This window comes from Equus przewalskii, chromosome 3 (assembly GCF_037783145.1).
Source record: "Equus przewalskii isolate Varuska chromosome 3, EquPr2, whole genome shotgun sequence".
Classification (NCBI taxonomy): Eukaryota; Metazoa; Chordata; class Mammalia; order Perissodactyla; family Equidae; genus Equus; species Equus przewalskii.
Genome location: NC_091833.1, coordinates 37,677,795 through 37,691,798, shown reverse-complemented (window position 1 = coordinate 37,691,798; position 14,004 = coordinate 37,677,795). Strand labels below are relative to the sequence as shown.

The following is a 14,004-nucleotide window of genomic DNA, read 5'->3' as shown; positions in this document are numbered from 1 at the left end:
GGGACAGTACTATTGGCATCTAGGTGGTAGAGGCTAGGAATGCTGTGAAAATCCTACAAGGCACAGGACAGGCCCCACCACAAAGAATTATCCAGTCCAAAATGTCAATAGTGCCGAGACTGAGAAACCATGACATGGGTTGTTTCCATTGTTAGGCAGAGTAAATATTTGACTATTTAGAGAATAGTCATTTGAAGATGAAATCATAGATGTATCAAACAGCTATCCACACAGATTGTCTTTTTGCTCACTTCAGATTTCCTGAATTCAAATATTTTTCACCAGCGCTTTTAATGTGTGCATCTTTTTGACTCTAAATATGTAGCCATTAGGAGAAAAGTAAAATGCCCTGTGGGGTCGGCACACTGGGAAGAGCCTTCTCAGAGGGACTGGCAGCATGGTGGAGTAAAATTCATGAAGATTGTGAAGCCAGATGAAATTGAAGTTGAATTATGACTTAGCCACTTAAATGTGCAACTCTGTGCAAGTTACATAGCCTTGCTTCATTTGTTTAATTAAAGAGGGATGATAATACGTATGCAGACAAAAATAATACATGACTAATCTATAAATGAAAATTTGGGAGAGTTTATTCTGAGCTGAAATCTGAGGATTATAACCCAGGGCCTTTCTTCCCAAAGGAAGAAAGGGTACCAAAGAAGTGGGGTGCACAGAGTGGTTATATACCCCCAGAGAGGATGTTTCACATAGGATTGAAATGTCCCTTTTACAATAGTCACGAGACTGCTCTGTCGGCACAGCAATTGATGGAAACAACAGATAGGTCTGCTGTCTCGGTGAACACAGCAGGGTGGCAGGTCTGTTGTCTCAAGCTGGGTGGTCACAGGTGAACTGGGTGGTCAAAGGTGAGTGCAGCAATCAGTTCCTAGCCTAAGGAAAGATGCTTATCCCTAAGGAAATGCCAATGTGGGGGGAAGTTGCACCTTTATCTCAAGGGCCTTTGTTCTTGCCATAGAAAATGTCTAAGCAGATATACAATGCGTGCTCAACAGCCACAGTCAGGCCGAAAGGAAAAAACAAGGTCAGGCCGAATTAGGTTTATACCAAATGGCTTGCTCATATACTCCAATATATCCTATTGCTTGCCATTTTTATTTGTCACCTACTTCAGAGAGTTTTCATGAGAACTAAAGCTGCATACATATAGTAGCCAGCATAGAGTAGGATGCAGAAATGGTAGGTGCTCTGTAGATGACAGGTATTCTGTAGATACTGTAGGGGAGGAAGACATATCCTCTACCCTCTAGGTCCTTCTGGCTGGGCTCTGAATTAAATTGGCATGAGACAGAATAACAGGAGAAAATCAAACAAAGCTTTATAACATGTGTACACAAGAGAGACCCAGGAAAACTAAACTCGCCAAAACGGCAAAGGTTCTCATGTTAAATACCATCTTCATCTAAAGACAAAGGAGGATGTTGGGGCAGGGTTGTGGGGGGGAGGTTGGGGCTTCAAAAAGGAAGAAGACAACTCACATGGAAATGGAAAAGCAAATGTTTAGTAAATGAAACTTTGATAAGAGTAGGCTTAGCAAGGATCCTTCCAGTCTACCAGATGCCCAGAGTTATCTATGGTGATGGCCTGTCCTGGGGACAAGACTTTATTTTAAATATCTTTAGGCAGTTAATGGGAAAGTCAAAGTTTCCTTCAGAGTCTTTGTTCTTAAAAATAATCAAGGCAAGGCAAAGAGACAGATTTTGGGGTGGCCTATTCTGATCCCCCCACAATACAGAGGGGAGATAGGACCTACCAAATCTTCCAAGTTTGTATGCCTTTTGCTTCTTCCTTTGGATCTCATATGCCAATACATCATCTTGTATGACTTTTCCAAATTATTTATCAATATTGAGCTATTGAATTATTTATCAATATTATTTATCAATATTGAGCATTACATAGAACAAGTGGGCATAGCCCTGTCCTTTTGAAATTTTCAGTCTGTGTTCCTGTAGAGTCTTCTTAACAGAACTAGTATTTAGTGTTTGTTCAAAGTGAGCATGACCAGATCCTACTGGTTACTTCTTAGGATAGCAACATTTCCTCATCTAAGAAAAAAAAAAAGAGGCCAAAGAAGTTACTTTTAGTAATCAGCAAGCACCAATCTAAAGAACTCATCATAGTTTCTAGAGTATTGCAGTGACTTCTTAACAAGCCAACCACTTCTCTTCAAGCCAGAAGGAAAATTACTAGGGATTTTACTAGAGTAATGTCTACTCTTATATAATATCCTTATTGAATACAAATGGTCAAAAGTAAAAGTAAGCAATGAGCCTGAATGAAATCAGATGGGAGGAGATGAACCCCCAGTCCAGTACTGTGCAAGCAATAGGTGTTCAATACATGTTGCCTTCCTGGTACCAAGAGGAAGAAAGACCAGCCTGCCCAGTGGTGGAGTAGAGATTGTATGAATAAGTTCATTACAATGGTCTCAAGCTCTAATTACACAGATTTCCACAAACCAACTGCTCTCTCTCTCCCTCTCTCTCTCTCTAAATGTCCCAGCTTCTTGGATAAGAAACATTTCTAGAATAGAAATATGCTTATTTGCATCAAAGGAATAAAAAACAGTTTGTATTCTACTCTAGTAAAAATTAAGTTCCTTAAGAAGAAGAAAAAATAATTTATAGTGAGATTTCCTGGTTTGGGAGAGGATTTTTATGGGAACATTTCTATCAGGAAAAGTTTCCATTATGAATTGGAAAGAAAATTAATTTTTTCTCCTTAAGAAACCAAAGCATTCATTGATAGTGCCATTGAATTAGAATTTCCATGCCATTTTCCTTCATGCAGTTATGTGTTTTCCAATTTTCCGACTCTACCAATATCAAGATCAGTCATGAACACATCAGTGACCTCAAGAGTGCTGCTAACCATGTGCAAATTCTCCCTAAAGAGAAGAATGCCACAGCTCCTGACCGTGGATGTCTGCCAGGCAGTAACCTGCTTTCTGGTGAAAGACCTTCTTTGTGGCTGATGTGACCATCTGTTTTCAGCCACGCCACCCCTAGTGTGCCTATTCAAATGTAGTGGCTTGCGTTCGATAAATTTGTTCAAATTAATACCCTGTAACTATTGCTAGCAGAATGAAATGGTGGTTTTGTTCTGACTGGAGTGCTCAAACTGTCTTGGTCAGTTTGCAAAGAGGCTGTCTCTCTCCTCTGAGCTGCAGTTTGATTAGTCAACGTGACTACTTACAGGGTTGGAACATTCGGCTCCCTCTCTTTGCTGGCCAGACAAAGGGGTTGTTTACATCCTGCCTCGTCCTGCCTTTTTGTGACTAGCTTTCACAGGGTACAAACTGAGGGGACAGGGTAGGGAGAAGAAGGCTACTGACGTTGCACTATGACCCTTGCCCCTCCTGATTGGTTTTTGTCTCTATCGTCTCTCATCAGTAGGCGCTAATGACACAGTTACCCTTTGCTTAAATTAATACCCTAAAATAGAGGTCGGTAAGGATCCTGTGACTGGGTTTCTTATATCTTTGTCTCCTCAGGACCTAGCACAGCACTTGGCTATGTAGTGAGCAACCTAATGAAAGCTTGTTCAGCAAATAACAAACACATGGCTGCTACCTGTCCAGTACCATTCCCTGAGAACAGAGAGCACAACACAGATCTGTCTGTTTTATTTTGTACCAAATTTCTAGTGTCAAGAGTGATCATCAGTGATAAGTATATAGCTCTAAACAACACTTCATTTTACACTTCTAATAGGCACGGAACTTCAAGGAGTTTGTCCTTTATAATTCACATCTTTATGAATGCATTTGGCTATTGCACAGACTTTCCATTACCTTAGCCATTTATAAAACAATTCTAAATAAGCTTTATCAGATTTTCTAGGAAGGGCAACTCTGGAAGAGTCCCTTTTCTTGAAATAGGCCACAAATGAGGTTGACATGAAGAATATTCTTGCAGAAGCAGCCTGGAAAGACAAATAGTGCAAGTGAATTTGTTATATTTCACTTCCTCCTCCTCTGCTCTTCTAATAGTTCTGCTTTGCTTAACGTTTTGAATATTTAACACTATGCTAATTTTTTCCATTCCATGTCATTTTTATTCTAGAAGTCGTTCTACCAATATTTAAAATAAATGGGGGTGGTATTTGGGACATTTGCGTTGTTTGAGATTATTTTGAACCTGAAAAGTTGTTTTTCTTTCTGTGCATTTTTTTTAATGCCTAAAGGTAGTGACATCTACTAATAATGCATTCATTTTTCTTCCCTCTCAAATTCCAATTTTAGGTAGGAAGAGAAAAAAAAGATTTCACTGGGGCAGAGAGTCATCAAAGTTGATGTATGTCATAATTGCCTTGATAGTGTTATTCGAACATTGATGCAGTAAAGTTTGGTCAAAAATAGTATCCTCCAAGAATTCAAACACATAGAGAAAGGATTGTCTCCATACATATTGTAAAAAGTTAACATTAGTCTGTGATTTAACTTTCTAGTGTTTCTATTAGTCTAAGCCTCCAGTAAAAACAATCTCTTCCTCAAAACACAGCATTCTATTTAAATTCATACTCACTTAAGAATTTCTCAGGGCACCATTTGGCCTGGAATGACTTGGGGGGAAAATTGGTTGCATCTTAGAATGTCAGAGCTGAGTGAGACATTAGAGATCATCTCATCTAAGCCTTCACTTTATTGGCAAGAAAATAAAGGCCCGGGAGGAGAAAGCCATTTTCCCATGTCATACATATTGTTAATATTAAGAGAAAATGCTACCCCATCTATGGTGCCGAGCTGATTAGCATTCTGGCGTATAGAGTTTTTTCCATTACTATATGTTTAAAACAGACTCTCCTTTTACTCACCACAAATCTTGTTGTACAAAAATACATACTTTTGTATATAAATCTGAGTGATCCGCAACCCAATGCTCAGTTCTCACTATATCGTAGATTTCATATTTCTCTCTTATAAATGTTGTGTGGGTGAACATGGTAAATATAAAGTATACAAAGCTTTTTAGAACAAAAGTTTTGCTGATGGAAGCAATTTAAAATGCTTCAGCTAATATTTACTGTAAAAAGAAAGATTAACGGATTCTGGGATGTTACATCCATCCATGCTTTTCCTAAGGCGATGGAGGCCATGTCCGTGGTGTGCAGGTTCACGTCAGGGGTCGTTTCGAAGGGCTAGCTCACTCTTCAGGGGACAGGTTAATACAGGTCCCTTCCCAAGATGACCTCACATTGCAACACCTCCTGGCTGTCACGCAGTGAGGAAAGAGTGTGTCTGGCAGCATGCTAATTGCTATTGGGTTCCGTAAGGAAAGGAGTCTTGTCTGCGGTTAGAAGGGGACAGGTGTAGGGGTGCAACTGGAGGTGAGCTAGGAGGGGATCTCGAGGGCAGTTGTACAGGTGGAGAGGATCGTGTACTGTGGGGCATGGCTCAGTGCACATCCTGCCTTTCCAAAGTTCTCAGCATTATCAGCACTTTCATAACCATCCTACTCAGAGCATCCTCCTCTCCCGCCTCCATCCTCTACCCCTCCCAGGCTGTTCCACCTCTCAGCCCTGATGACCCCTCAACAATAAATAACTACGCACTGTAACTTCCTAATCTGGAAACCAAACGAGATGTACGCTTGTTTAACATTTACTGTATTTCACAAAGTCTGGGTGAGGCGTTTGTTGTCAACAGAAGGTGCTACAATAAAATATAGGGTATAACGTGATTTTTAACAAAGTAATTCTAAAAAGCTGGAAAAAAAATATTCCATTTCCAAGTATACTGTAGCTTCAAAATTCAGCAGAACTCTTAAAACTTATCAATTAATGTACTTTTTATTTGGAGAATGTTTTTTCTGAATTTATCTTTGGAGTCAGATTATTTCCCATATTAATGATACCAGACTACAGCGTTTTTGTCCTAGACGGTTTCAGTTATTGCCTTGACAATATTGGCAAAAAGCACAGTGTCTGCATGTTATTAAAACTTCAAAAGTATTTCATTTTTTTGAGACTTTTAAAACTAACCCATGAAAAATTTCAAGCACCACTTTTAAAAATTTTTCCCATATCCTAAAATATATTCACACACCATATATTCATCAGTTTATTTTATTTTAGAAAAAATGTAAGCCACAAACCCAGAACTTGCCAGTAAGTTATGTTTATCATGTTTTTCAAATATTAACTTGAAACAGAAATTTGATTTTCAACCAGAAAACTTATTTCATGTGTATAATTTTTCTTAAACACGTCATACTCTGCAAATCTATTTGCTTCTCCTGTTTGAAAGAGGACAAGAGAGCAGACCACCCTTTCTCTTGACAACAGCTGGCAAATTATATAGGCTTAATAAATAATTATTGATTTGATATGATTTAGGGAACCTTTTTAAGTTCAAAAAATTGTCGTCTGGATTAATCACAGACATGACCTTGATATGAGATTGATTTAAAGAATATTGAAAGCAAAGACAGAGATCCAGGATCACGGCGGGGATGCGTCCCCAGTCAGCACGGTCAAGCCCCAAGCAGCGGGAACGCTGTCACCCCACAGGCCTCCCCTCCATTATCCCAGGAAATCCTGATGAGCTGCTTGGAAGAACAAGAGAGCCAAGCACGTTGGGAGTGTTCCCAGGTGCTTTTCAATCCCCTCCCTTTACCTCCTTCTTTATCTTCAGAAGGACATAGTTATGGAGGAGAAGAGGCAGCAGTACTATAAAGAGCTAAGCAACAGACTGAAGTTCAAGGTGGGAGGGTCCTAGTCACATCCCCACTAACAAGCCTGGCATGGCTGCAGGGGCCTGGGCCCTTCACAAGTTAGCGACTTCTGCCTCCCTGGGCTATGGACATGGGAGCTTGGATAGACCTCCAAGGCCTCCTCCGGTGCCCAAGCCCTTAATTCAGACTCCCCATGAGAATACATGGGGCTCTGGGGGTTTGATTTCTGAAGTCGGATTGTAAAGGGTATGGACTTTTTCATTAACAAATGCCAGCAGCCATGCAGAGCTTTGTGGGTGCTCAATAAATATTAAACAATTGATTTTATCTTTCATCTGCAAAAGGAGGTGAGTAATGCTGACTTGTCTCAGAGAATTTCATGTGAGAAATAATAAATGAGAACAAAGCACTTTTCAGATAATGAAGTAATTCGAATAAGCTCCTTTAATAGGTCTGAGGTCTAGCTAGATGATGCAAGAATAAAGTGTCTTTTTTATTGTTACATCTGTAAAATACGCAGTCTTTTCATGTGTTTAAGAAGAAACAGTCATTATCCTTGCTTATCACCAAAAAGTCAGCCTGAGTAATTTCTGTGCAAATGGAATTTTTCATGTGATTTTAACATTTATCACTTTTAACAAAATGCAGCTTTTATCTTTACCTGATATCAAAATGGAATCATATCTTGATTGAAATAGTTTAATGAGGCATTCCATCAGCATTATACTACTCTGCCCAAAGAAAATGCTTTTTGAAATGACTGATAAGCTGCACAAATGAGAAAATTGTAAATATAATAATCCTCCTACTCAAAAATAATACAATTTTGGGAATTGTTACTAAGGAAAATGATGTTTTGCATCCAGTTTCCTGGAGACTCCACAGTATGTTCTTTCTTATGTTTATGTTCCATGAATAATATGTGCTCTGTTTTTTACAGTGTTTCAACAAAAGGCAGCCAGAAGACAATCTGATGGTGACAAGTCCCATGGTCCTAAGAGACAAGGTACTGACACGACCTCCGGTTTCTTTAATAATCTCTAAGTAAGACTCAGAGAAGTGTTATGAATGCTGAATAAAGTCCCCTAGGATAGAAGTAAATAATTGTATACTTGATTAATTTTCCTCTTCAGTTAGTGTCTTACCCAAATATAATTTGGCCGTACTAAGATTACATGAGACAATTATTTTAATTAACAGAGGCAAGAAATGGCCTTGGGAGAATATCTGTGGTGCTGTTGGTATTCTTGTCGGGCTCTAGGAAGATCAAGTAAGACACATTCTCCAGCATGCATCAGACACCTGCCTTTGCAGACCTTTAGAGAGAAGCCTCTGGAACTTGAGATGAGGGGAGGGCAGGTGGTGGTCCCCACTGAAGGGACCCAGCATGGGCGTTCTGTGCTCCACACTGAGTTCCGACCAGAGACTGGGCCCCTCTCCCTGGTCTCTGCCTTCAGCACTTGATCCGACACATTAAACAATTACTTGTCATGCAGAGGAGAGCTGAAAACTAATGACAAGAGCATCCCACACAGGACGAGTAGTTTCCTTTTTCTCTACAAGGAGGCAGCTGCCTCCAGTTTTCCTGACACACTTAGTTCCTATTGAAAAGAGAAACTCTAGCAGGTTATTTGTTACGATTTTTTTCTTCATGATAAGGCCTCGGTTGAAGTTCAAAAATGAAAACTGTAAAAGGTGGCAGAGGTCGGGGTCACACTGGTTGGCCCTGATAATCAAGGAGCATGTACAGATGCTTTTAACCTCAACCCACCCTCGAAATAACTTCAGTCCAAAATAATATTACCTTGAAATTGTTACCAGTAAATTACTGAGAGTGACATTAAAACAAAACCAGCAAATGATTTCACAGCAGCCACTAACACTCCCGTAGGCTGTCACCTTTCGGCCGCTGTGCAGATAGGTGCGTACTGACAGCACCGACTGTAACACCCGCTGAGCCATTGGGTACAGAACCCCAGTGGACCTGCTCCTAACGTGTATGGAGCGCCTTCCAAACAAAGGCGTGTCCTGAATGAGTGACCTTCACTGGCCGCTTCGAGTGGCAGTTCCCAAGGGAGCAAGGTTGTCCTTAGATCATTCTTCCAACCAAGTACACCAGTTTGAATGCCCGTCTCCCAGGAATCACTTGGATATACTGCTTATCAATTTACATGCAAAAAATGCTCCTTCTTGGACAGTTTTTCATTTCTGGAGATTTCATATTCTGGGGGGACGGATGTATCTTTTTAAGTCTGTTACACTCCCACTGTGCCTTTAGCTCTCTCAGGAAATAAATGCAGAACTCTACATGAGATCATTGTACAATTAGGATCAAACAGTTACTGAAGAATTAAACAAAGTAGAAAAGGTTATTTCTATCTGAACTCCCCCACATACCTCACAGAGCTTTGGAAGAATAAAGAAAGAGGATGCTTTTAACGTCTGGGAATAAAATTTCTCTGAAACTTTTTTTTTTTCGGTGAGGAAGATTGGACCTGAGCTAACATCTTTTACCATTTTCCTCTTTTTGCTTAAGGACAATTGTCACTGAGCTAACATCTGTGCCAACCTTCCTATATTTTGTATGTGGGATGCCCCTACAGCATGGCTTGACAAGCAGTGTGTAGGTCCACGCCTTGGATCTGAACCTGCGAATCTGGGCTGCTGAGGCGGAGCGCACAAACCTAATCACTACACCACCTGGCCAGCCCCCTGAAACATTTTTTATAAATTATTAAGTTGTCAAGTTTTTAATTAAGTTCTGTTAGAATTAAGGGGAAAATGTAAAGAAGCCCACAAGAGATGAAGGAAGGTGATAAGTGGCCAGGTGATGAAGAGGTCCTTGGATGCTTGGCCTTATCGATTGTCCTTCTGGTTGTCGCACAGAGAGCAGTATCGGGAAAGGCTGCTGATGTCCATGAAGACCGATGATCATTCTACCACATGTAGAGAAATAGTCCCTTCTGTGCCCAGGAACAAAGGGCAGGGGAGGACGGTGACAGGAAACAAGGACCTAATTATAAAATATTTTATTGGATTAATATCCATCCATATCTTGTATCCTAATTTGTTTCATCGACATCAATGATCACTATATTTTTTCAACTGTTTGAGGGCTCAGATACTGAAAATTTTAATCAAATTGTGTATGAGTTTTTTTCTCTCCAAATACCTAAAGCCAACTTATTGGTGATGTTTTGATCAGTCCCCTGAGCGAGGCTCCCTAGGTCCCTTCAGCCCCGGACATCAGTAACTCAGCAGAGGGAGAAAGGAGACTGTTCTGTCTGCTAGGGCTAGAGGAACGCTAAACCTTGAGGAATATTCGAAGACCTCCCTGAGGACTATGATCTTCAGGGAAGTCATAATCTAGCACGAGGAAAAAGATAGTTCAGACCAATAGGGGGGATTTGAAATAAAAGAATTAACTACCTAAAAGGACTTACTCCAGGCATCTGTTCTTCCCTAAACCTTTTCAGATATTTATGACGATCCCGTCCATGCAATGTACTAAGCAATTCAAACTGCTTATTCCTGAACTAATGAATACTCTTCAAGTATCCTGGGATTTCATGGTGTAATGGCAAAAGCAGTACATACCTCACCAATGATAATCTCTTTATTTGGCAGGGAACAAAAAAGGCCTTTTCAGGGGCCCGCCTGGTAGCATAAGGGTTAGGTTCGCACGCTCCACTTGGGAAGCCCAGGGTTCGTGGTTCCAGGCACGGACCTACACACCACTTGGCAAGCCATGCTGTGGCGGCATCCTGCATATAAAGTAGAGGAAGATGGACACAGATGTTAGCTCAGGGCCGGTCTTCCTCAGCAAAAAGAAGAGGATTGGCAACAGATATTAGCTCAGGGCTAATCTTCCTCAAAGAAAAAAAGAAAGGTCCTTTTAGGAAATGTTTGTCAGAGTCAAGATTTTCTAAAAGGACTAGACACGTTCTCTAAAGAAGGTTAAAAAAATTATTTAATTCTTCTGCTAGATGCTGGAAGGAAAAGGGAGTATGAAAGCCAACTCGTTTCCTGCTGAAAGCAGAAGTGTTTCAGAAGCCTACCTTCAGGACTGCTGAGGGGTTGCCAGGAAGTTATATTATTGCTAAGTCAAGAAATTGTCCTGAGGAACAGGAAAAAAATTAATTGGCGTCATTTCGATGGAAACCCAACAGATTTCTTTAACTCAATTTTCACATCTTGAAAAAATATAAGGAAAACTGAGGACTTTGGATCACAAATAAAATTTTCCATCAAAATACAGTTTTAAAATCAATTTTCCCAAGTTATTTTTGAAATTAGAAAATTCCAGAGTGCTGTCAGAACATGCTGCCACCACGCCTTCACTCCCTTCCCCAAATCGAGCCTCACAGGGCAGTCAAGGATGTGTCCTTCAATGTTGCAGGCCAGAGAACCAAATTTTGTCAGTGGGTTTGGAGTTAATCAGAGTTTTGAAGGCTGAGTCTTGTTAACCAAGCCCACAGAGGACTAATTTACAACCCCCAATTCCAATATATTAAATCAATACGAGAGGAAGATTCCTTCCCAGTGATGAGAAGGTTCGCATTCATTAGGCCCTTGCCAGATAATAAAGTTTCTATAAAAAATAATTAGTAATGATAAGACTGCTAGGTGAACAGGATCAAGTCAAAGGGCACTGGAGGATTGGAATAACTGCTTCTTCAAGGACATGAAAATATCTGGTGGATTTTCCCTGCCTCACAAAATCGTCTACTAAAATAGCCTAGGGTCCAGATCGCTCACGTCTCCCAGACCTGTTACATCTTTCTCTGGGACAGTGCGGGGTGCCTTTTCTGTTCTCACAGAACCCTGCCCATTTGATTAACATAGACTCACCTGGGACATGAGACAGGCAACTGACGGGGTCAGTGTTCTCACAAACGGCTGCCGTGGTCGCAGGCCTCCTCGGCCACGATGAAATAATGTCTCATCAAGGATGCCTTATTGCTGTCACTCTTAGAAGGCAAACCATGTCTTTGAAGGGTGGGGTTAGGAGGGAGCTGGGACGAGCACTTCCATGCTAACCGCTGCCTCCACCAGCGACTCCCAACCATAGATGAGCATAAGAATTGTTTGTATCTTGTCTGTGTTCTCCAAGTGCCCAGTGCTGCAGCGGTTTGATAAATGTTAAATAATAACATTTCCTATAAGTAGAGACCTGGAGAAATGTGGATGGTATTGCTCTTACGTAGAGAAAAGCGAATGCTGGCCTCCGAGCTATTTTCATTTGGCTGTTTTTGCCAGTACTGGATATATTAAGAAGAAAAGAGGGAAAATTATCAAAATGTGGTCATTTGTAGTCCATGAAAGAATAATGTCCTCAGTTCTCTTTTTCAGTATAACTTATATTTCCATTTGTCATGTTGCTCATGAAAGTTTTTTGGTTAAAATCATAGCTAGAAAAGCTTGTGTAATAGCTGAGTTCGTGTGTAAAATGGTGATGTGTCAACAGTCCACAGTGCGGCCTCTCAGAAATACTTGTGAAGGCAACATATCAGAAAATGGAATTCTTAATAATAGTGATAACATTAAAATAGCTAATGCTAGAATCTGGAACTAATTCCCATTAATTCTAAGATTGAAAAAAGGAGACTGAAACAAATAAAATCGTAGACCATCCACTGACCCCCAGCTCTACTCCACTACACGAATGCTCATTTTTAAAGGTGCTCCCCACTCCAGATCTGGTCTTTCCTTAAACCTGCAGACAGCAGTGCTCCCAGTGGAAAGTGAGGGGGAGGGGTTTGATGTACACTTTGCATCCTGAGACCCTCAAGGAAAGCTCTGTAACGGAGGGAAGAGATGGTCAAGAAGAATTCTGTTGTAATTTATGCTGGGACTTAGTGCTTGCTGACCTGTCAGCACCTGGTACCAATGAACCATGTTCCACCCACAAGTGACAAAGCCACACTAGACACAACCTGCTACCCTGGGGTCTGGAGTCGTGAACACGGCCTTTCAAAGTCCTCTGCAGTCCAAGAGCAGGGAACAAAATTTGACGTGAACATGAGGAAAGGAGAAATAAATGCCAAATCTCTTGGTGAACAGGAGTCTATAGACATGTTCTCTTTCAAGAAGGACTGAAAAAAAAGAACAAATAAATAATATGAGAACTTCCAAGTCCACTCCAAAGGAAAGGAAGGAGAATTTCATCATGAAGATTCAGGATAATTTCACTTCTGTAAATGATTTATTTAATGAGTAAGGTTGTCACGCATCTTCCTCAAAAGCACCAAGGGAAAAACATGGAGATAGTGGGAAATACACATACACATACATACACACACACAACACACACAAAATAAGAACATTTCAACTAGCAATTTGTAATTGTTAAAATCTAAAGATTTTTACAAATATTCTAACTTTTTGGAAAATATTATAAGGCTATAACTGTACAGAAGTGTTATTTATTCTGAATTTTCATTTGTTAAATTTAAGCTAACCTGCTCACCTTTCCAGTTCAGCACTAGACACCTGTCAACAATACACAGGAGCCAGAAAAGAAAATTTCAGAAAATTGTGAACTCATAAACAAGTTGAAAACATAGAGAAGAGACAGCAGCAGAAAGTAAGGGGTCAAAGTCAGGCTGAGACGAGCGCAAAACAGGTGAATGACATTTTAGGGGAGATGACAGGATGAGGTGAAACATGTGACATGAAGAAAAGAGATCAAGAGAAAAAATAAAATAAACTTGGAAGCTAAAATTTCAATAGCAAATTCAAAGCCACATTGGTCACAAGAAAAAGGACTGACAGTAGATAAAATCAGTTATTGAAGCTGAGAACATGATTGGAGAAGCGTCTGTTCCAAATATGTGGAAAGACCGAAAACAATCAGAAGATACGGAGAACAGAGGTGCAACTCATGTATAATAGGTGTTTTCAAACTAGGACAGAAAATACAATCAATGCCATAGCTAAACAAAGCTTTGGAGAACAGAGAGTGGGGGATGGAATATGCAGACTGTGTGGGCTCACCATGATCCAGGAAAACAAGGAAATATACCCACATAATATGAAAGTTCCTGGCCAATCCTCGTAATTATAAAGATGGAGAAACAATCCTACAGTATTGAGGAAATATTTTAACTTAGATTTTCTATTAAAAGTCAAAATCAGCTTTTAAGATTAGAGAATCTGTGTAACAAGAATTTGAGATATTGACTACACAGTTTATTGGGAAAATATTTCAACTTAAAAAGTTTATATTTAGTCTGGTATTTTGTACATGTAAGAAGAAAACAAATAGAGCTTTAGGATATCCAAGGTTTTAAAAAAGATAACATTTCTA

The 14,004-nt window shown here is 40.1% G+C and overlaps 1 protein-coding gene across 19 annotated transcripts in view; it reads left to right on the top strand.

Annotated features, from left to right (window-relative positions):
• BANK1 (B cell scaffold protein with ankyrin repeats 1) overlaps nucleotides 1-14,004 on the top strand; it is a 313,259-nt gene that overhangs the window by 271,143 nt on the left and 28,112 nt on the right. For all 19 annotated transcript variants that reach the window (XM_070614152.1, XM_070614164.1, XM_070614161.1 and 16 more), the window contains one exon: nucleotides 7,636-7,701. In XM_070614152.1, the coding sequence (XP_070470253.1) occupies nucleotides 7,636-7,701 (66 nt within the window). The remainder of the gene's footprint in view (nucleotides 1-7,635; nucleotides 7,702-14,004) is intronic.